Raw genomic sequence first — 24,761 nt, 5'->3', positions numbered from 1 at the left:
CCTCTTATTGCTCTCTGCCATGAGTACCATCTCTGCCTCCAATGAGGCCAGCTGGTCCTCATGCTCATCATCATCTCCTCCACCTTCTGGAGTGCCAGATCTTCCACCTCCAGCCTCTGCTCCACTCTCTCCATAGCCGCCCTAAGTGGCTCCACCACCTTTGCCAGGTCTTCTGAGGCCTCCTGTCTCTGCTGCTGGAACTTTAGGTTCAAAATGTCCACAAATTGTTCAGTAGCAGTCCACTGGGTGGGCAACGGCACCCCAGCCTCCGCCACCTTTTCCTGTGTCGCACCTTGAATTAAGTTTTGCTCACGCTGCTGCCTCTTACTTGTTACACTCCTCGTCTGGTAAGCCATACACTGGCCCCACTGCTGGAGTACTGCAATTCCTCAGTACTCGTGCACTTCACACCAGCAAACACCCCCTATATCAGGTGGGAAAGACCAATAAATCCCACCTCGAGCGGGAGCCACCAAATGTGTGACCACTCACTCCACTGAGTCTACGGCGCTGAGGACCCGAGTTTGAATCCTGGCCCTGGGTCACTGTCTGTGTGGAGTTTGCACATTCTCCCCATGTCTGCATGGGTTTCACCCCCACAACCCAAAGACGTGCCGGTTAGGTGGATTGGCCACACTAAATTGCCGCTTAATTGGGAAAAAAAAATAATTGGGTATTCTAAATTTTAAAAAAATTATACGGTTGTGATAACTGATTACTGGGGTCCAATGTTAACATGCCTCATAGCTGTATGTATGTTTTCTATGTATTCATACTTGACTACTCTGTGTTCCGTCTTATCGTTTTATTTTTCTGTTTGGATATTTTTTATTCTTTTGCCTTTTTGTGATGTTGTCACAGGCAAATGCAAAAACCAATAAAAATATATATTTTTTGAAGTGTGCACCCAGCCGCAGGCCTAGAGGCCCTGCCTGATTGTCTGGGTATGGGTGCAGCCCAAGGGGTTCCGTACTCCCACGTACCTACAGTTGTGGTTTGGTTGCTTTTTCTGGTTTTTATTTATTTTTAAATGTCGATGAGAGGGAGCTTCCATTTTGAAACCATCTCAGTTCTTTAACAAAATTGCAGGCTTCTCTTCCTCTCAAGTTGGATGGCCCCTCGGCCCTCCACCTGTTGCCCTTAATTGGACACGGAACCTTTCTTTGTGTCAATTAAGGGGCTCCTCCTCGTTCAGTCACTGTTTCCCCTAAGGACAGGTTCAGGGTCTGGCAACAGTCCAGACTCCTGTTTCCCACCCCCAGAGTGAAAACTTGGGCTCAATAGTATAGCATCTTAGCTGAACATATTTTGAGTCATAATTGCCCCCGTGTTAAATTTTACAAGAGATGAAGGCGAGGGGGGGAGGGGTGAGCGGTGAAATACTGGAGATACCCCTATAGAAGGCAGCAATGGATTTCTATCGTGACCTCTGAAACTTGCTCCTGTGTTATTTAGATGAACAAAAATAGCCAGAAAAGGTTTTTTTTGTGCAGAATCATTAAGACCTGGAATGGATAAAAGTTTGTTTGAAACTGATATGTGCACATGCGAGGAGGGGAAAGCATTCAAGTCATGGATAAAGGAATAGAACTGAAAAGCAAATCCTAAACTCAAGCGCAGAGCACATTCAACAATCTTCGAAGCCTTCAGAGAATGCAGAAGCATTGTCATTTAAATCTTTGTCTAATATATTCACTGTCGCATGACCTGTGAAGAGTCATAATTTAATTTTCCCTTCATGAAAACCTATTTTATGCATTTGCTTTATTATTTTATTTAATTTTAGATCAAATTTTATTAGCGCAGAATCTTTTATTGTGCTTTGGCCACGGTGTTTATGCAGGTCTTATGGATAAGTTAGGATACTGCCCATTTTGCAGCATCGTTGTGGATTTTGCACACACAATGACTTGTTTACTGCTTCTTCATTGACTCTGGTTATGGAATCACTTAAATTTCACACCTTGAAAATGTTTCTCCTCATAACAGGAAAGGTCAAGGGGAGATTTAATAGAGGCTTTGATGGTGTAGATGTAGAACTATGGGGAAAGAGTGGAGGAATATAATTCATTAATTAACTCTTCCAAAGAGCTGACACAGATGGGCTGAATGCCCCTCTTTTGCACTGTCTGATTTTGTGTACTGTATTTCCACTTTACGGGCAGGAGCTGGGAGTGTTTCTGGGACTTAGACCTGCCCGCGGGGGGGGGGGGGGGGGGGGGGGGGGGGGGGGCTTGTCTCCTCATTGGAATTTTGACTGGGAAACCCGCTTCATTGACATGGATTCTTGAATCAGAGGACTTCCTGCTTCAGAGAAACAGCAATGAGTGGTAAGCAACTGAGAGGGTCCTTCAACAAGAAGGTGCCCTCTCTGCTATTTTGCTAAAGCTGTAAATAATCAATAGAAAAGCAGCCAGGCCATCAGTATGGTGTAGAGGAGGGGAGAGATGGAGCATCCCTCATCTTGATGGCCTCCCAGTTAGACAAGTAAGGAAGGGCTTTAGTACTGCTTGGAGTGCTGGCACCCTGGAATTCTTCTGGGTGCCAGTGGGCCAGTGTGCCTACTTCTACATGGGTGATTAGGAAATAGGATGCTGCCTGGAAAATCCCAGTTCCTCTTCAATTCATCTTTATCAAGGGTGTTAGTGAGGCAGTGGGGAGCCGGTGACATGGTGGTATTGTCGCTAAACTAGTAATCTCGACCGAGGATAATACTCTGGAGACCCGAGTTCGAATCCCAAAATGGCAGGTGGTGGAATATAAATTATAATAAAAATCTGGAATTAAAAGTCTAATGACGGCCACAAAAGCATTGCTGATTGTCATAAAAACCCGTCTGGTTCACTGATGTCCTTCAGGGAAGGAAATCTGCCATCCTTGCCTCCAGAGCCGGTGCAGACTCGATGGGCCGAATGGCCTCCTTCTGTACTGTAAATTCTATAATCTATGATCCACATCAATGTGCTTGACTCTTAAAATGCAATTGGGGACGTGCAACAAATGCTGGCCTTGCCTGCGAAACCCACATCTCATGAAAGATTTTTTTTTTAAATGAGCCTAATTGAGCGCCCAGCTTGTGTGTTGGGCAGATCTGTCAACCCTGAACCAGCTCTGACCAAAATGGCCAACATAGGAAATGGTGTTAGGAAACTGGCTTATCAATTAGCCCAGTATTTTGCCTCTCATGACCCTCTCCCCCCTGGGTGATGCGCTCACGTGAGCTCGTCCTGTGTGTCTGCCTGCCAGGTGCATGTCACGGGTTGTAATTCATGTCAGCATGCCCTCATGCCAATGTGAATGGATTATCTAATGGCGGGAATGATTGGGTGTAGAGGCCTGATGATGACAGGCGTTCCCGATGTTGAACGTTGGGATTCCCTTTACAGAACTGGAGGGAGTGGGTGACAATCGGGGCCAACTTCCTGCAAATGTAAAACAAAATTAGGCCTCATGCAAGATTTTACAATCTCATCACCAAACCCAAACGAGAAAAAATGGGAGGGGAAAATCCAGGTTTAAGTATGACATGAAACAACTTTGGATATGATTTCCACTTCTTGTGTAAAACCTTTATTAACCCACTAATAGCACATAATAAGACCATAAGAAATAGGAGCAGCAGTAAGCCATTCGGCCCTTCGACCCTGCTCTGCTCTTCAACAGAATCATGGCTGATCAGACATTCATCGCATCCACTTTACTGCTCTTTGCCCATAACCCTTGATTCCCTTAGTAATCAAAAATGTATCTATCTCACCCTTAAATACACTTGGACTTTGTCCCCACAGCTCTTTGTGGCAAGGAGTTCCAAACACTCACGAACCTCAAAGAGAAGAAATTCCTCCTCATCCCTTAAATAGGCATCCCTTTATTCTGAGATGATGCCCTCTGGTCCTAGACTCTCCCATGAGGGGAAACATCTTCTCAGCATTTAACCTGTCAAGCACATTAAGAATTCTCTGTGTTTCAATGAGATTAGCTTTCATTCTTCTAAATTCCAATGAGTTGAGTCTCGATTTGTTTAGCCTTTGCTCACGGGACAATCCCTCCATATGGGAGATCATCCGGGTGAACCTTCTCTGAACTGCCGCCAATGAAATAACGGCCTTGATTTTCTGGTCTCTCCATGTTTGAGCGAGAGCGCGACGCAGCCGGTAGATTGCTGGAGAGGCCAAAATAGAGAACCGTTCCAGGCACTGATCGGTTTGCAATTTAACCACCCGCTTCCGTTGGCAAAATCAGGATCACGCTGTGACGTGGTGAGAAACCAATAACCACCATTTTTAAAAATAAATATATTTTGTTCTCCTTTTACACATTTTCTCCCAAATTTCCACCCAACAATAAACAACAATTAGTAACAAATGCAATGTCAATCCCCATATCAATAACAACAATCCCATCCTCCCACCAAACTCCCAAAAATTAGCCGGCATGTTAACATAAACAAATAACAAAAATGAATCAGGAATCACCCATCGTCACCATTAAAACATACAATCCCCCTCCCCCCAACTGCCCCCCTAATGTTCGATGTAATCCAATTCTCGAAAGTTCATAATGAATAATACCCATGAATTGTAGAACCCCTCCATCCTTCCCCTCAGTTCAAACTTGACCTTCTCAAGAGTCAAGAATTCCAGCAGGTCCCCCCACTACGCCAGGACAATAATAATCACTTATTGTCACAAGTAAGTTTCAATGAAGTTACTGTGAAAAACCCCTAGTCACCACATTCCGGCGCCTGTTCAGTAATTGAACCCACGCTGCTGGTCTTGTTCTCCATTACAAACCAGCTGTTTAGCCCACTGTGCTAAACCATCCCCATTACCTCCATCCTACCTGCGGCCGATCAACGAGGCGAAGGCTACGGCATCTGACTCCGTACCCATTTCCAAACCCGGCTGGTCCGACACCCCGAATATGGCCTCCCGAGGGCCCGGGTCCAGTTTCACGTGCACCATTTTAGAGATTCCGGGCATAATTCTCCGCTCCCGGGAAAAATCGGGAAGGCCTTCGTGAACTCGGCCGAGTTTCACGACGGCCTCAGAGGCCGCTCCTCTCACCGTATTCACCCCCACCCGGGGGCTAGGAGCGGCGCTCCGTTATTCTCGGCGGCCAGGCCTTGACGCTTGCATCAAGACGGTGCGCCGAGAATGACACGACGGCGGCGCCTATGTGACGTCAGCCGCGCATGCGCAGTTTGGCCGGCTCCAACCCGTTCATGCGCGGTTGCCGTCTTCTCCTCCACTGCCTCGCAAGACGTGGCAGCTTGATATTGCGGGGCGGCGGATAGGAAAGAGTGCGTCCCTTGGAGACGCCGGCCTGACGATCGGTGGGCACCGATCGCGGGCCAGTCTCCTCCCGAGCACGGCCGTGGTGCTCACTCCCCTCTCTGCCCCCCACAAGCTTCAAACGGGCCTTTGGCGCCCATGTTCATGACGGCAGCGACCAGGTGTGGGGAGCGGAGAATCGCGCCCTACATCCTTTTTGGGGGGACATTCAGGTTATTGTTGCCAAATCTTATCTTTCTGAAATTTGTTCATTGGCTCCTCAAGTGAAAAAAAAATGCAAATTTTGCCCCTGAAGCGAAAAGGTTTGACAATCCTGAGTTAAACAAGTTTAATTTTTAAAAGGTGCAATATTAGCCCCAGCGATGTCTTTGGTTAGAATTCTTCTCCTTCACCCTGATATCTTGCTCACTCCATGCTCCTGCCACCGGCCAGCTTCATACATTGGTCTACAGTTGATTTCATTTTACGTACAAACAGAAATATGAGGAATATTAAAAATGCCTTCGAGCAACTGCATAGTTCCAGAATATGGGGCCGGATTCTCTGCTCTCCGACGCCGAAATCTCATTTGGCGACTGGGCGGAGAATCCGTTTTGGCGTCAATATCGGGAGCGGCACCGGTTTTCTGATTCTCCGCCTCCAGAAAAGCGGCGTACTCAAGGAGTATGCCGTGCCGATTATCCACAGCCTCAGGCTATTGCCTGAGGCCCGTCCCACAATGCTCCGTCCCCAACCAGCTGGGTTCTCGGCAGCATGGTTTATATGTGTTCACACCGTTCGTGAACTCAGCGTGATGGCTGCGGACTCAGTCCGGGGCCGCCACAGTCGGGGGAGGGCCGATCTGTGGGCGGGGGGCTCCATTCGGGGCTGGGGACATGGTGGGCAGGTGGTCCACAGCGCACGAGCGGACGAAGGGGGGCACTACTTTAGTGGTCTAGGTCCGCAGGCTGAGTCCGCCATGGAGCACGGCGCGGCGCTGCAGGCCGCTGCCGTGCGCATGTGTGGCCTCGGAACCAGAAATAGTGAGGGTCGTATCGGCAGCTAGAGCTGGGTGTTCCATGCTGCCTCTCTGCTAGCCCCCAGCAAAACAGGAAATCGGTGGCCATTTTACGCCAGTTTTCCTGGTGTTAAAGACCACCGTTTTCACGCCTACGTGGGGACTTAGTCTCCAAAACGGAGAATCCAGCCCCTACTGATCTTTATTCATACAGGGGTGGTCAGGAGTCCTAACCAACAATAGTTTTTATTTTGATATTTTACAGGTGAACTTATCATCAGTAAGGCACACTCTATGAACCCGCTCTCCAGCGGGTCACAACAGTACTGATGGTGAAGCTTTGCACAGTTCCTTTTCAACTGACCAACTACTATCGCTCTGACTTATGGTTTGACCACTGCTGGGAAAACACCCAACCCTTTCACATATCTCTGAGCTATTCACAAAGCTTTCCAAGTTTTAGACCCTTTTAAGCCAGCTTACACAGGACCTCCAAGAGTTCCTGTCTCCTTTTTTTGCCAAACGGAAAAGCTGACCTCACCCTGCGAATAACTTGATTCTTCACCCCACACAGATTCTGTGTTCCTCTTTCTGTCTCTGGCTACTTTCTCTTTGTGTTTGTAGCTGTGCCTTCACTCTCTAGCTCCTCTGCCTGTCGCTCTCCTTGCAGCTTCCTTCCTGTTGGTACTGCTTCCATGTCAATACTCGTCAGGTCATATGAGCTAGTATTTCATGTTATCCAAGAAAGGGACATTTGATTTCTTTACAATTGATACAAACTCTTAAAGTGACTTTTCAAACATTCTTACAAGCAATGTACATGCCACAGAAATTTTAATTTTCCACACTGTCATGTTATAGATCAAAGGGCGTTCCAACAGGTAACTCCTGCTGCAAAAGAATAATGGGAAATGAAGTATTTTTTTTTTTTTTCTAAATTTAGATTAGCCAATTATTTTTTCCAATTAAGGGGCAATTTAGTGTGGCCAATCCACCTACTCTGCACATTTTTGGGTTGTGGGGGCGAAACCCACGCAGACACGGGGAGAACGTGCAAACTCCACACGGACAGTGACCCAAAGCCGGGATCGAACCTGGGACCTCAGCGCCGTGAGGTGGTTGTGCTAACCACTAGGCCACCGTGCTGCCCTGGGAAATGAAGTATTAAACTTTATTATAAGAAATTAATAAACATTTTATCAAAATAAAGTGCGGTTGTGAGGCCCCTTTAAGGGTGCAGGCTTTGTGGTCCATGAGGCTAACTCAGGACCAATCACACAGGAGCGCTCAAACCCCACCAATAGAGAAAAAGTGCGGTGTCCTGGGTGCAAGGGCCTGGCCCGGGAGCTGGAGAATTGAGAACAAATCAGTGTTACTCTGTGCCTGTATAAAGTTCCCTTTGCCGATTGTTAATTGTGGTAGTCTGTATTAGGGGTATTACGGTACCCAGGTCGATGCTGTAAGACCATTGGTGTGGGAGGTACCTGAAACAGCAAGATCATTGGTGAAGCCTGCCTGCTGGCTCCGCCCAGTAAGGCGGAGTATAAGAGCCTGTGTCTCCCCAGCTGCTGCATTCTGTACCTGCGCTGCTGGGGGAAACATCTAGTCCAATAAAGCCTTCAATTGTCGTCTAATCTTGCTTCTGGAGTCATTGATCAAGCATCAATTTATTGGACTAGATTTTAAAGAATGGAGCTCCGAATCAAGCCAGAGTGTCTGCAACTCAGCCCCCACGCGGAAAACTCAGTGGCAACTTTCAACACTGGCTGGCGTGCTTCAACGGGTACCTCAGGACGGCCACAGCTACACCCACGGAGTACCAGAAGATGCACATTCTCCACTCGAGGGTCAGCCCAGAGATCTACACCCTCATCGAGGATGCGGACAATTTCGAGGCCGCGATGGCCCTGTTGATAGGACACTATATTCACCCAGTAAACCAGGTCTACGCCCGACATCTGCTAGCGATGAGCCGACAAATGCCCGGGGAATCGCTGGTTGAATTCTATCGTGCGCTCCTGGTATTAGGTAGGAAGTGTGACTGCCCACAAGTTTCAGCCAGCGACCACACAGAACTTTTAATTCGGGACGCATTTGTTGCAGGTATGCTGTCCTCCCAAATCCGCCAGCGGTTTCTAGAGAAAGAGACACTAGGCCTCAAGGAGGCACGGCCCTTGCTAGCTAGGAGAGAATTCCAAACCTCTACCACCCTCTGGGTGAAAAGGTTATTCCTAACATCTCTTCTGAACGGTTCAGCCCTAATGTTTAGATTATAGCCCAGGTTTTAGAATCTCCGACCAGTGGAAATAGTTTATCATCATCTAGCCTGTCTTGTCCTGTTAATATCTTGATATGAGTCATATTGGCTTCTTATTGCTAGTCATAGAACATAGAACATACAGTGCAGAAGGAGGCCATTCGGCCCATTGAGTCTGCACCGACCCACTTAAGCCCTCACTTCCACCCTCTCCTCATAGCCCAATAGCCCCTCCTAACCTTTTTGGTCACTAAGGGCAATTTAGCATGGCCAATCCACCTAACCTGCACATCTTTGGACTGTGGGAGGAAACCGGAGCACCCGGAGGAAACCCACGCACACACGGGGAGAACGTGCAGACTCTGCACAGACAGTGACCCAGAGGGGAATCGAACCTGGGACCCTGGCGCTGTGAAGCCACAGTGCTAATCACTTGTGCTACCGTGCTGCCCACTTGTGCTACCGTGCTGCCCACAGTCCACAAGTGCAAACTGTTTGTTCACTAAGCATTGCAAAGGAATATCACATACAAATGTCCAACTGTCCCGGTGTTCAAGAACTCTAGGAAACAGTGCCAATCTCTTTGCCCCAAAATTGCAGAAGGAGATCGGATTGCTGTAACTATCCACCCATTAGTTTCTCCCTATGCAGGACTTCTCTGCAACCGAGAGATACAGCCAAACCTAACTGCTGTTAAGGTCTAGAAAGGGTGGGAATAGCTCGTTCACATGGATCCTACAAGAGGGAATTGGTTATACACTTGAAAAGGGGAAAAAAGTTCAAAGCTAGAGGGAAAGAGCAGCGAGTAGGGTTGCCAATCCTCCGGGATTGGCCTGGTGTCTCCAGGAATTGGAGATCAATCTCGGAGCAAAATCATCAGGACATTTAAAAAAAAGAATTGTCATTTTTCTTTGAGAATTTCTCTTTATTAGATATGAAACGTATTGAAAATGAGGAAAACAAAGGCCTTTTGATTGGCAGTCAAGCACCGCCCAGTTGAGTAAAGAATCATTTTGGTCTCCTATTGGCGTTGGAAGGCAGGATGATGCAAGGATGAATGTATTGGCCAAATAATGGCTGGAGCATAACGGCAAGACATGTGACGAACCTTCCAGGGATACACGGAATCACAGTTGGCAACCCCAGCAAAGGATGTGGGACTAAGTGGATACTTCTTTGAAGGAGCTGGCACAGGCATGATGCGACCAATGGTCCCCTTCTTGTGCTGTAACATTTTATGAAGTGCCTTTTTGCAACTTTGGACGTCGTTTAAATTCACGACGCAGGCACCAAGGCTGCAAGCCCCATTTGAAACGAGAATGGGGTTCAGTTGCAGTCATCCACGAAGGCTTGTGGTGGCATGGGGTATGAATGGGTGCAGGCAGCTCCATGAAGTCATCCACTTTGTGGGTGCTTACACAAACCTGGGAACCAAAATATTAATATCCCTGGTGGGCATCACCCCGAGGCTGCAGCATTTGAATTCCTTTGCATCCAGCATCCAAACCGATTATCTACCTGAAGGTGCATTTATTTATCCTCTGCTTTATGAACAGGCACAATCTGAGCTGTTGGGTTCAGCTACCAGGAATTGGTGGCAAATGGGGTACAGACAATGAGGCAGAGATTTTGACCGAGCACTTTCCTACTCCTGCCCCAGCTTCACTGAATTCTCCTTGGCTGAGCCAAAGGTGAAATTCCCAGGTTCCAGGTGGATGAGGCCCATGTGAAAGGGGGGCGGGAATGGGTGGCATTTCCTCCGGCTGCCTGCCTCTCATCTATGGTATTATCCATGAGCTCGAGTGACCTTAGCAAGGGAGACCTCTACAACCTTGGGAATTTGAGGATATCCCAGCAGTGTCTCCTGGACTCCAGCAATAATGCTGTGTTGCCAGTTACATGGTTATGGTTGCTTTGGGTAAAACAATCCTGCTTATGTTAATGTTTATTATATTAGAGTCATATTTTGTGCTAATTTATATTGGGTGACACTTGAATTCCTCTGCCACCACCACCCCCACTCCCCCGCCCCAATTAATCCATTTATAAAAGGCCCACATTAACTAAAAAATGGCACAATGATGAATGGCACAACTACAAGCTGCCCACACGCCACTGTACATGACTGGCATTGCATCAGCTCTGACAGCTCTGCTTAAGAGGAGCCATGTGGGACTATGTATCCTGGGGTATTGCAACAAGCAGAAAAATAAAGTAACAGCTCAACTGGTTTTCAGAGGAATATTCCTAACTTGCTGCTTGGAATTATTTAACATTTTTTAAAAACATAAATCAGAGTAAAAGAAAGGATTCCATATGGAATATTCTCACTCAGCCCATGTGCCATATTGTGTAACTGGCCCTGTCCCCGCCAGAGCTGAAACTTAAAAAACACACTCAGGTCATTTTGTGCTGTAAACTCACTAATTACAGATGGACTGATTGGGTTAGTGGTCTTCCGTGTGTTGGACAGAAAGCTGGTACCAATTTTGAGTGAAAGAAACTAGGTAGAGAATTTATGGAAGTCAGGTCAGCTTTAGACTTACAGCTCTAAAAATGAGATTTAACTGACAGCAAATGACGCAACAACCCTGGTTATCAAGGAAACTTTCCTTAATTGGAAAGTTGGGGAGTTGGGGGGGGGGGGGGGGGGGGGCGGCGGAGGAAGTGCTTCGCTTACAGACGATTGCATCAGTCAGACATGAACGAGGAAGTTTCCAGCAATTAAAATAGAACCGTATAAGATGTGTACTCAAAAAATACATACATAATTATAGATGGTTACACACCCATACATTATGATTAATACAATTAGATAAACACATGCATAATTATTATTAACCCAATTAAATATATACACAGAGAAATATTCTTAGTTATTTGTGTATATTGTATGCCTCATATATCCATATTCTGTATTATATATATTTGGTAGATATAGGTTTAATATATGCGTGATAATGTTATACTTTATTATGGTTACAGAGGTACATGATATTAAGGGGTGTGATTATATATATATGTGTGTGTAATGACTGCAGCAACTTAATAAACAAGAACTGTCGCCATCTGAGCTATTACTTTTATTAGTTACTCATCGACGTGACCAATAAGACTGCAGGGTTTCGGTGATGCACAGGCTGCTCAACCAATGGTATTAAAACACGACAGTTGAAATTGACCCAGGGGTGCAGTATCAGATCAGACGGAGTGTCAGAGAGGAAGAGAAACCCCCGCCTGGTTCACTGTAATAACCCACCTGGCATCGGGGGGGCAAGGGGGCAGCAACAACAACAAAAAAGTATCATTGAATCTTCCTCCCTCGACACATTGTCAGGGCGAGAGGATGGTGGCGATGAACACTGCGGGCTCGGCCAAGGTACTGCTGATCCCGGGAGGGAAGCAGCAGAACGGCCTGGAGGTCAGCCGTCACATCTCGGTGGTGTACCCGCCCCAGAACGATTCGCCCTCGGCTCCGGCAGCAGCCGGCCACGGGCACAGGAAAAGGCAGCGGCTCACTCACCTCAGCCCCGAGGAGAAGGCAATGCGGAGGTAGGGGAGTAGGGGTGAGGGGAGCTTGCTCCAACAAGGTGGGGGGGACACGGGCAGGGCAGCGAATGGGGGCTTTCGACCGGAGTGACTGCAGCACCGGTTAAAGTGGGATTGGAGCGGCTGTCAGTGCGGATTTTCTCATTGTGTGCGACCGGATTAACGACATGTTTGAACGCCGACCCGGCGATTGCGTTGCTGGGCTGAGCAGTGAGGCTTTTCCCCTCACTTCTGTCTCAATTCTCCCTTTTAGTGCCTGATTCCTTTCTGCCTGCGTGGCAGCTCAGGCTGGGCTTGCGCAACTCACTGACACACTCGACCTTTGACTCACTCAAAATACACACATTCCCCCCCTCCTGTAATTTTAATCAAAAACAAGCGCTCATTGAAGGACTTGGAATGAAGCAACAATTCATTCACCGTCTCATATTTTAAACAATATCAATGCATTGAATTCATGAAGCAACAATGTTATTCAGTATCTCTCTAATTAAGCAAAATCAAGGGATTGACTGAAGCAACAATTTATTCACTATCTGTCTAATTTGGGGATTGAAGGATTTGAGAACTAAGCAACACTGTATCTCTCTCATTTTACGCAGCATCTGATTGAAGGCTTTAGAGTGAAGTAACTATTTTTTTGTTCTTTTTTACTTAAAAAGGAAGCTGAAGAACCGAGTGGCGGCACAGACAGCCCGAGACAGGAAAAAAGCTCGCATGTCTGAACTTGAAGAGCAAGTATTGGAGATGGAATCCGAGGTGAGGGAGGGGGATTGACATCCTCCCTTTTTATTTAAAGTCCTCAATAAAGACTGAGTCAGTCTTCCAGCTCGGATTGCAGCAGCGATTCAGGTTGAAAAGCAATGACTTTTTTGGGAGTTTCTCCCCTTCTCCAATTTATTTCCCCAGTGGGATCGGTGGGGGCTGGAGGTTTTTTAAAAAATCCGGCACAGGGATTTCAAAAAAACTTTTTTTGTTCTGGATCACAACATTCAAAGTTTCTTTTCTCTCCCACTCACCCCTCCCTCTTTTTTGAACCCCACAGAATCAGAAACTACAGATAGAAAACCGACTCCTACATGAGAAGACACACAGCCTGATGTCTGAGAACAGGGAACTCAGACAGAGGCTAGGCATGGAAGTGTTGGATGCTGAAAAAGAGAAGGTAAATGTGTGAGACGGACTGTGAATTGCTCAAGTTTGGGGAATTAAAAAAATATATATATATAGTGGCAATGCTGCTGTTGCACTGAGACAGCGGTGAATGGTTTTTAACCCTCTGGATCCTCACGAGCTGGTGGAAGGCGCCATGTCCTGGAATCTGAGCTGCCCAAACCGGCAGGTCAGCTGTGGTAACCAGGAGACAGAAATGTTCATATCTGTGAGGCCCAGAATTGGGCTTTTGTGTAATTGCACCATCACCCACGCCCTCCAAAACTTGGTGACCTGCCAGTTTCCAATTTGCTTAGTGGATTATTTGCATACATTAAGATTTGAAATAGATTATTTTTGGTCAGGATGAACTTTGCAGGTTGTTCTCGATGAAGTGCTGATAACTGCTCTTTGTTTTTTCTTTGAAAAAAGCTGAGCCATTGTACCGTGCTCAGGATTTTAGTAACTTAACCATATGAATTGGAATCTGTCATTGTCCCAGTCTGATAACAATTTGTGACTCTCAACAATCACATATTACTAATCTCCTGTTTCAACCTCCTAACCGCCCCCCCCCCCGCCCAGGAATTTTAATTTTCACTATGAAAATCCAGCTTGTCTTGAATCCTGGATGGTGTAATAGCGAGTCCTCCATCCTGACCTACCCAACGCTAACACTCCTGGCGTTATCACTCTTCCCTCCTTGATTCCTAATCTATTGTTGGGGATGTGGTAACGGAGCATATATTTTGCAACAGACAAAGGGAAAGTCAACATATTTCTGAATGGGAATTAGCATTTTTGGGGGGAGGATGGAGACCAGTGGATGTGATGTTTAGATTTTCAAAGACTTTAGAGGGCTCCTGGAATTGGAGGTGATATAGAATTTACAGTGCAGAAGGAGGCTATTCGGCCCATCGAGTCTGCACCGGCTGTTGGAAAGAGCACCCTACCCAAGGTCAACACCTCCACCCTATCCCCATAACCCAGTAACCACACCGAACACTAAGGGCAATTTTGGACACTATGGGCAATTTATCATGGCCAATCCACCTACCTGCACACCTTTGGACCGTGGGAGGAAACCGGAGGAAACCCACGCAGACACTGGGAGGATGTGCAGACACCGCACAGACAGTGACCCAAGCCGGAATCGAACCTGGGACCCTGGAGCTGTGAAGCAATTGTGCTATCCACAATGCTACCATGCTGCCCCAATATATTAGCATGCATTGGTTAATGGACAGAAAACTGTAGGAATAAACAGCAGTTTGAATTGGCAGTCTGCAACTAGCGACAGGTCAGTACTTGGACCTCCATTTGCAATCTATAATCAATGACTTGGATGAGGACACCCAGTATAATATAACCATGTTTGCAGCTGCAGTGAGGTGGAAACATAATCTGTGAGGAAGATGCAAAGTGATATAGATGGGTTAAGTGAGCAGGCATATAATCGGAGAAATATGAAGCTATTGACTAGTTGTAAAAATAGAAAAGCAGAATATTTTAAATAGCAAGACTGGAAGTTGTTAGTATTCTGAGGGACCTGGGTGTCCTTGTGAGCAAACCAAAGTTAACTTTGCAGGTACAGCATGGAATTAGGAGGCAAATTACTTTTATATTCCAATCCCTCTAATAAGAGCAAAGATGTCTATTTGCAATTGTTTCTGGCTTTGGGAAGACTGCATCTGGAGTGCTGTGTACAGTTTTTCACCACCTTGCCCAAGGAATTTACATTTGCCCTCAGAATGCAACAAAGGTTTATTGGCCTCTTTTGAATGACAGGATTGACTTGAGGCTACATCGAGTAGAATCTGTTTATATGTCTTTGAATTTACCAGAATGAGGGGTGATCATATCTGAAGTGCAAGAATAACTAGAATCCACTTTTCCAAATCATTGCCTATTGAGGTGCGACCATTTTACGTAACCTCTTGGAATGAAAGGCTGGAAATATTTGTACTGAGGTTCTAGTTTGATCCTTTTGAAGTATTAGGTTTTAAGGCGCTTGGATGACAAATATTTAATTACAGAGGACTTAAAACCTTTCTTTTAAAGGGAGGGTGGAAATACTTTATTTCAGCTATCTTAGATGGTATGGTGTGTAAGGAAACTACTGTAGAGAAGGAAATTGGGATCATCCCTGAAGAAAAGTCTGAAATTTGATGTACTGTGGCATTTCCTGATACAGCATATTGGTCTTGTCGTTCTGTATCCATCCACCCCAGCAATCATTGCACACTCATATGAACAATCATGGGAACCAAGTTCTGATGTACTTAGTGCCCCATTACAAATTGTGACACAAAATGGTAATTTTAAATTTTTAAAAATAATCTTTCTTGTCACAAGTAGGCTTACATTAACACTGCAATGAAGTTACTGTGAAAAGCCTCACATGCGCCTGTTCGGGTACGCAAAGGGAGAATTTGGAATGTCCAAATTACCTAATAGCATGTCTTTCGGGACTTGTGGGAGGAAACCGGAGCACCCGGAGGAAACCCACGCAGACACTGGGAGAACGTGCAGACTCCGCAAACATTGGGGGCAGCACGGTAGCATTGTGAATAGCATAATTGCTTCACAGCTCCAGGGTCCCAGGTTCAATTCCAGCTTGGGTCACTGTCTGTGCGGAGTCTGCACATCCTCCCCGTGTGTGTGTGGGTTTCCTCCGGGCGCTCTGGTTTCATCCCACAGTCCAAAGATGTGCAGGTTAGGTGGATTGGCCATGATAAATTGCCCTTGGTGTCCAATATTGCCCTTAGTGTTGGGTGGGGTTATGGGGATAGGGTGGAGGTGTTGACCTTGGGTAGGGTGCAGACTCGATGGTCCGAATGGCCTCCTTTTGCACTGCGAATTCTATGATAATTGGCCCAAGCTGGGAATCGAACCTGGGACCCTGGTGCTCTGAAGCCATAGTGCTAACCACTATGCTACCTGAATCTTGCCTGTATCTATCTTAACTGCAGTATTGCATTAAAGCCTGAATTTTGGGCTGGTTAATTTTCTGACCTGATGGGGGTATCCTGCTTTTGAAGACACTTGCTGTAAATTAGCTTGCGTTTGACAGAGGATACTGATGTGAATTATTGAAGTGTTATTTGTGAATGTTAAAGTGGCCATGACAATTTGTGCCCACCTCTCCACTTGCTTTAAAAAGTAATATTATTGTATAATGTTCCAGTGCAAGAACACTATTTATTTCTCAGTGGGGAGAAAGAACTTCATATCCAAGTAAATGCTCTGTTTGCAATTCCAAACAGGTTGTATGGTAGTTGAATATTGGCAATAGAGCCTGTCCCTCTTCTCCAACCCACATTATCATTGCACCACCATTGTCAGCCATGTATTCAGTTGCTTAGGCCCTTGGTCCAACCACTTTCCTTCTCCTCCACCCACTGTACTTCACCAAACCTCTGCCTTGCTCATCTTTGCAGATATTCCCAAACATACCTCCGTTGTCCGAAATTCCGTTGCCTGCTCTATCTCTTTTTGTGGCTTGGTGCATGGGGGCTGGGTTATACAGGGTGGGTGCCATGATCCGAATTGGCTGCCATGAGGTAATCTAACGCTGCCAGCAATGTTAATGGTTGAGCAGACTTTTGGGGTTGAATGGACTTCACCTGCTGGAGTTTGTCTTCCAAGCTCTCTTCTCTTCCCCTGCCCACCCCCACCATTGAAACCTGGTGGGAGAAGGGGAGGGGAGAGATGGAGGGGGAAGAAATGTATAGACCAGCTCATGTTTATTCTGTTGAGCTGCAATAGATAAATAAACGCAGGTTATTAATGAATGCTCAGTGCTGAGTAGTTAGATCTTTTGTGCTGATTTATTTTTTGCCGTGCAGATACTTCTCCAGGCCAGAGTGGATGAAATCAGCCTGGCAGCTGGGTCCGCTGAGTCCGCAGCACTCAGACTACGTGTGCCTCTGCAGCAGGTGCAGGCCCAGATGTGTGCCAGCCTGACGACTTCCACATGGATTCTGACAGCAATAACTCTTCAGACTCTGAGGTAAGACTGGGGTCGGCCCAGATGGGCAGCAGAGTGGGTAATGGGTGAAAGCACCTCTGGGACCACCACTAAGTTACCATACAGCTCGCAAGTCGCACGTCTAGCAATTCCCGTGAAACTCTTGTAGTTCTGTCTTGCATGCTTAACAAGCCATCTTTTGCTGCACTTTGATAAACTGCATTTAACCAGTTGTCGGGCAGTGGAAAATAGACAAGTGTCTAGAAATAAACACTGGATTGACCAGAAGCGAAATATCATTATCTTTGACAGACATCTCCATTCTGAATAACTAATTCATTCATTAAACAGGGTGCTGGTAAATTGCATGGCAGCTTCCAAGTGTTTCCTGCTGTTTTTTAAGAAGTCCCCAGATGGTTTAATTAGGATAGGAAATTAAAAAAAGAAGCGCAAATACTGAACTATTGTGGGCAACTGAACTAATGTGGGCAAGTTGGGAGCAGCGATTCAGCAATTTATGGTTCGGGTCTTGCTGTGGTTTTGTTTTTAAAGCGGTAACTTGCACAGGAAGTGATGGTGGCAATTGAATGTCTGGAGGTGGTTTTATCAGCAGCATCAGCCAGGGGAGGGAAAAATCTGCTGACTGCATTCCTCCTCATATGCACAAGTCTCAAAACAATGTGTTATATCTTCCATATCCCACGCTCAACACTGAAAATAGGAACTGTTTTTCTTTTTCCCCTGAATAGTTTTGTTTCAGCAATACTCATTCTGTACTAATCTTTTTTCACCTGGTGGCTCCTTTTACTGGGCAAGTAACCTGCTTTCACTTCAATGCACCAGGATTTTCACCGTCTCCTAAGATTTGAGATTCAATATAGTAGTTCTGCTATAGCAGCAGATCACACTGCAGACATTCTTGGATGTTTTGCCCAGGTCAGATCACTTATCCAACCCACATTCAATGGGAACTTGATTTGAGGTTGCCCCATTCCCCTCCAATGAGGAGGACTGTAAACAACCTGAAAATAATGCACTGGGCTGCATTCAGACATCTTGCCCCCACCCCACCCTGAGACAAAATGTCAGTCAAGTGCAACCATGGCTTCAATTAGAAAGTAATTTTGACTTTAATTTCTCTTTGAAGTTCTGTAACTTTTAAACTGTACTAGCCTTGAATATATTCTCAATGGGCACCATGTACGAAAGTTGACTGAGCATTTGTTTGGACTGAACACATTTCTACACTTTTTTTTTTCAATCAAAAACTGTTATACACTCAGAACATCTTGGCAGCAGTTTAAACCTGTCCTGAGTGGATTTTATCCTGGAATAAAATAATCTCAAGCTAGCTAGCACATGTCCCAACCCAATATGAAACAAACTGCTTTGTTTTTTATTTTTCTCTATCCAATATTGTTTTCATAAATTATAACCAGGCGTGCATCCTACTTAAATTTCTGCATTCTAACATATACCATCAATCTCCTCTCCAGAAATCAATATCACATAATAGTTTGAGAACGTGATGTGTGAATGATTATACTAAGATTTTCCAGGGGATGAGCAGAAACCTGCTTTGAAGGAAGCTTGAATGTGGTTGATGGCCCTTGTCATCTTCCATTATTTTATAAATGTTCATAAAGAGCCTCTTATCCATCTTCATTGTCCTAAAATCAGGAGCAAGGGTGTGACCATATTACCTGAATTGAAGCTGTTTTGCATCCCATGATTGCATACTTCACCGTTTGAATTTCTGCATCATTTATGCTTGACCTGTCAATGCTGAGAAAACATCTAACTGACTTTTTTTCTCTCTCACTCCAGTCTGATCTCTTCCTGGGCTTTCTGGACTACTTTGACCCAGAAGCCTTGCTCCGATTCAGTGAAGAGGAATCTCGATCCTTTGCTAACCTGGGGGATTGCGCCTACAATGAAGACAATGGTTCCCTACCATCCTCCAACTCTGCCCCTCTGGGGGCCCCATCAACAAAGCTGGAAGCCATTAATGAACTGATCCACTTTGACCACTTCTACCACAAGCCTCTCGCTGAGGCCAGCTTAGTACAGAGCAGCGAAACTGCCATCAAAATTGAGCAAGCATCTTTCAGTGGCACGGATGAAGGAATAGCTGAAGCCCCTTTACAAGTGGAGCTCAAACAGGAACCCTTGGAAGACGAGTTCATCACTGAACTGGGACTTACAAACATTCTTTCATCCAGGCAAAATCAGGAAAAGCCCACCTGTCCTACAGATTCCTCCAGTGACTCTGATTATGAAGGATCCCCATCTCCTCTCAGTGATATGTCCTCCCCACTAACTCTGGATAACAGCTGGGAGGACACTTTCACAAGTGAACTTTTCCCCCAATTAATAGCAGTGTAAATGGTCCCAAAGTTTGGGTCAAGTAGAGCTGGATTCTGTCGAGTACATCCAGGGCAACTTGCTTGTATTACCCAAGACCATATTAAAACGAGTTGCCTTGTTTGTACCATAACGTTTCAGCTATTTGAACACTGGTTTGAAAATGTAACCATAAAGCAAACACTTGTGCATTTGGCTTTCTCTGTACAGGTCCCAGTGTACCACCAAGAGGACTGGAAGTTCCTCATGATGCACCAGTCTATATAATCGGAAATTGATATGTAAGCCTGTATCTTAGTTGTCATTGCTTTCTTGCATACCCGATTTTCGATGACGAGTTGAAGTTCAAACAGTGATCCTTGTTTGCAACTGCAAATTTTGTCCCAAATTTTAACATCAATTAAATATATTGTACTGGGATATTGCAATGCTGTGGTGTACAGATCAGCCACTCCTGTGTGTGGATGCATACTATATACTAATTTTCCTGTAATAAAAATTTACAATGTAAATGCTTGTCTGATTTTCACCATTGGCTGTATGTAACTGTAAGATGCTTCTCAATTTTAATATTTAAATTTGTGCAATTAAAAAAAAAAAGTGCAATGAACTGTAGTCTGTGTTATGCTGAAAAATAACTTGAGGTATTACACGGCAGAAGATAGTATTTTGAGGTTGAGCTAGCACATGAAGAATGGGCGTTGAAAATTGACAACCGGGACAAGTTGGCAATTCTTTGGATGAAAATCGATGTTAGATCATTTGTTAGTTCAATAATTAAAGCAATTTCACTGAGGCTTTACCTCGTCCAATGAGTGTACAATAATCTTTATTAGTCACAAGTAGACTTACATTAACACTGCAATGAAATTACTGAAAATCTTGTGTTCAGTGATTGTGCCATTGCACAAGCTCACCAATGCTTTGTTTGGGTTCCACAAGATGTACTTACAACCTTCGTGCAAAAGTGAACAAAAGGTGATGAGTTTGATTGAATGTCTTGTAGGAGAGAAAACCAATAAGAACAGGGCCGGGATTCTCCCAAAAACCAGCGCGATGGCCGGGAACCGGCGCCACAAACGGTGCGGATCACTCCGGCGTCGGGGGCCCCCTCAAACATCGCAAAGTCTCCAGGCCCGAATGGGCTAGCAACGGCGTGACGCCGTTCGCAACAGCGCCACCTGCCCTAGACGTGCCGCGTCACTTGGCGCCGCAGGGTGTCTCAGCACAACAGACGGTCCCCCACCCCGGAAGACCCGCTAAGATGGCTCGCAGCCGCGAGGTTCCAGGAGCACGACATTGAGGCGCTCCTGGACACAGTACAGGAGAGGAGGGAGGCCCTGTACCCCGGACATGGCTGCAGGGTTGTCCCACGCCTCAGCCGACGCCTGTGGAGGAGGTGGCAGAGGGCGTCAGCACTGTGGCTGTGACATCAAGGACAGGCACCCAGTGCCACAAGAAGGTGAACGACCTCGCCAGGGTGAGTCCCAACCCCCACCCCTGATGTGCGGCACACCCCCAGGTGCAACCAATCCTGACGCTAACCCAACCCTAACCCTAATGTGCTGCGCACCTCTGCCAATATACGCGCAAACGCTGGCGTGCATTCATATACCTGTCTAACACTGTTGCCCTTTACCCCTGCTACCCACCCGCCCGCCCCCCACAGGTGAAGCGCGCACACAACAACAGGGAGCGTCAGAGGACTGGAGGGGGCCCAGCTGATGAAAGACCACTCACCGTCCGTGAGGAAAGGGCCCTGGAACTGGCAAGCGGACCTGAGGACTGGGAGGTTGCCGATGCAGAGGTCGGGGGCCCTCCAGCAAGTGAGCCACCCCCTCCCCCATATCCCCCTCCCCCTCCCCCATATCCCCTGTCCCCCACATCCCCCCTCCCCCATATCTCCCCTCCCCCATATTCCCCCATATCGCCCACCGACCCCCTCCCCATGTCCCCCATATCCCCCCTCCCCCACATCCCCCGATCACCGCCTGCGTGTCTAACCATGCTGCTGTATTGTGTATTGCAGGACCAAACGTCAAGGCACCCGTCCCTGCGGATGCCGAACGCCCGCAGGATTCCCCAGGGCGGCCATGAGAGAGGGAGAGACCCGGCCCCTCTGGCATGCGACACCCACAGAACGCCCCATGGCAGCCACGAGAGAGGGAGAGACCTGGCCCCTCTGGCATGCGACACCCACAGGACGCCCCAGGGCGGCCATGAGAGATGGAGAGACCCGGCCCCTCTGGCATGCGACACCCACAGGACGCCCCAGGGCGGCCACGAGAGAGGGAGAGACCCGGCCCCTCTGGCATGCGACGCCCGCGGAACGCCCCAAGGCAGCCACGAGAGAGGGAGAGACCCGGAGCAACACGGAGACGACGCCCCAGTCTCGTGCTAGCCGGTGCCGCACGGTCACAGGCAGGGATGGGCAACTCCCTGAGCTCCATGGCTGCAAACCTGCAGACCCTTGTCGATACCAGCATGGGCCTCCAGGACTGGCAGTGCCAGGTGTCCGGGGGGCGCCGGATGGCCGGTCCGTTCGCACCCCGACCCATGTAGAGGCCCGGGGGCCATCGGGCACCCCGAGGGAGGAGGAGGTGCTGGGGCCCGTCCCGGGTCCCCTGTAGGGGAGGTCCCGGAACACCGCGGCACCTCAGATCCCCCCCCCCCTTCCGTCCCAGGTGCATCTGGTGGGCAGCGGGCAGGACAGGCTGTCAGCTCACCATCCAGTCGCCCGAGCTGCAGCCTGGCCCATCCAGGCTGGGCCGCCCCAGGAAACAGCCGCCAAAGGGATCCCGAGTCACAGGGCAGGAATCACAGGAGTCCACCTCCAGTTCTGCTGTACCATCTGGGGAACCACCTAGGCATAGTCAAAGGGCCCGTAAGCCCAAACAATTAGACACTGAGTAAGTTGGCACAGGTGCAGGGCACAGACGAGTTTTAGGGGCTAGGGCACGTGTATGGACAGTTTGTAATTAAAATAACTTTCACACCTTCAGAAGCTGCCTTTGTGCTCTGTCTGAAGTGTGTGGGGGTGTCATGTACGTTGAGCGCCAGTGTGTGTGTGTGATGGGTGGTCTGACGTCGGCCCCAGCTGAGTGTGCCCCCCCTCCTGCTGGGCTGCCCTCTCCATCCCCCCGGGCAGAGGACGGGACCGTGCGCTGCAGTGTCACGGCCGCATGCAGGGATGGTTCAGGTGGATGGTGGTACTGTGGCCATGGGTCAGACATTGTCCAACGATGTGGAGCCAGGAGCTCATCGCAGAGCGGGTCGTCATCATTCTCCATGGCCTGCAATAGACACACCTCCACCGGCGACCGTGTGAGCCTGGCCCGTTGTGCCGCAGGTGGATGTGCAATGGAGGGGTAGTGTGCATGCGGGTGGGGTGGGGGTGGTTGGCGGGGTGAGGGTGTTGGTGCTGGGTGGGTTAGGGGGGGTGAGGGTGTTGGTGCTGTGTGGGTAAGGGGGGTGTGAGGGTGATGGTGCTGGGGGGGTGAGGGTGGTCGGATGTTGCCATGGTGTGCGGTATGTGGCCAAACTCGCTGATTCGCACGCCCACTAGTCAGTGAACCGGGCGGCTATCAGCCTGTCCCGTGCCCGCTGGCCCAGCCGGTAACAGTGGGCAGCCACCCTTCCATGTCCTGACCATTGCCCCCATCTCCCTCATCTGAGAAGGTCTGTGCCTCTTCCTGCTGCTCCTCCACTACCCCCTCCTCTGCTGGGCTATGTTGTGCAGGACACAGCACACCACAACGATGTGGCCGACCCTATCTGGCGGGTACTGGAGGGCCCCCCCAGAGAGGTCCAGGCACCTGAAACACATTTTGAGCAGCCCAAAGCACCTCTCTATCACACCCCATGTCGCTGCATGGGCAACATTGTAGCTGTTCTCCGCGTCACTCTGCGGCCTCCGTATAGGCGTCATCAGCCACGACCGTAACTTGTAATCCCTGTTTCCCAGCAACCAGCCCCTCAGCTGGGGGTGCTGTCCCTCGAACATGCCGGGGATGTAAGACCGCGACAACACATGTGAGTCATGAACACTTCCCGGGAACCGGGCGCAGACGTGCAGGATAATCATGCGGTGGTCGCAGACCCCCTGGATGTTCATGGAATAGGTCCCCTTCCTATTGGTCAACACAGCCCTGTTACCTGCAGGTGGCCGCACGGCGACGTGCTTCCCATCGATCACGCCCTGGACCATGGTAAAACCGGCCACGCCAGAGAAGCCCACGGCCCGGGCATCCCGGCTTGCCCGGTCCACAGGGAACCGGATGTAGCGGTCCACAATGGCATAAAGGGCGTCTGTCACTGCCCGGATGCACCGATGCCTGCGAGATGCCGGACAGGTCCCCACTTGATGCCTGGAATGACCCCGTGGCATAAAAGTTCAGGGCCACCGTAACCTTGACGGACACGGGGAGAGGGTGTCCTCCCCCAGTGCCACGCGGTGCCAGGTATGCCATCAGGTGGCAGATGTGTGCCACGGTTTTCCAGCTCATCCGGAGTCTCCTACTGCATTCCCAGTCCGTGAGGTCCTGGTACGACGAACGGGGCCGGTACACACAGAGCCTCCTTGAAGGGTGGGTCAGTAAATTTGCAGATGGTACGAAGATTGGTGGAGTTGTGGATAGTGAGGAGGGCTGTTGTCGGCTTCAAAGAGACTTAGATAGGATGCAGAGCTGGGCTGAGAAGTGGCAGATGGAGTTTAACCCTGACAAGTGTGAGGTTGTCCATTTTGGAAGGATAAATATGAATGCGGAATACAGGGTTAATGGTAGGGTTCTTGGCAATGTGGAGGAGCAGAGAGATCTTGGAGTCTATGTTCATAGATCTTTGAAAGTTGCCACTCAAGTGGATAGAGCTGTGAAGAAGGCCTATGGTGTGCTAGTGTTCATTAGCAGAGGGATTGAATTTAAGAGCCGTGAGGTGATGATGCAGCTGTACAAAACCTTGGTCAGGCCACATTTGGAGTACTGTGTGCAGTTCTGGTCACCTCATTTTAGGAAGGATGTGGAAGCTTTGGAAAAGGTGCAAAGGAGATTTACCAGGATTTACCAGGATGTTGCCTGGAATGGAGAGTAGGTCATACGAGGAAAGGTTGAGGGTGCTAGGCCTTTTCTCATTAGAACGGAGAAGGATGAGGGGCGACTTGATAGAGGTTTATAAGATGAT

At 48.1% G+C, this 24,761-nt stretch overlaps 1 protein-coding gene across 1 annotated transcript; it reads left to right on the top strand.

Moving 5' to 3' along the window:
- The first annotated feature begins 11,730 nt into the window (after window positions 1-11,730).
- xbp1 (X-box binding protein 1) lies at window positions 11,731-20,193 on the top strand. Its single transcript, XM_038791411.1, is given in 6 exon segments — window positions 11,731-12,100; window positions 12,760-12,856; window positions 13,143-13,262; window positions 17,098-17,261; window positions 19,047-19,117; window positions 19,120-20,193. Coding segments are annotated over 6 exon segments (1,143 nt in total). The 5' UTR covers window positions 11,731-11,894; the 3' UTR covers window positions 19,605-20,193.
- Window positions 20,194-24,761: the final 4,568 nt, after the last annotated feature.

Source organism: Scyliorhinus canicula, chromosome 1, assembly GCF_902713615.1.
Source record: "Scyliorhinus canicula chromosome 1, sScyCan1.1, whole genome shotgun sequence".
Lineage (NCBI taxonomy): Eukaryota > Metazoa > Chordata > Chondrichthyes > Carcharhiniformes > Scyliorhinidae > Scyliorhinus > Scyliorhinus canicula.
Note: the sequence above shows the minus strand (reverse complement) of the source record. Positions and strands in the feature narration are given on the sequence as shown.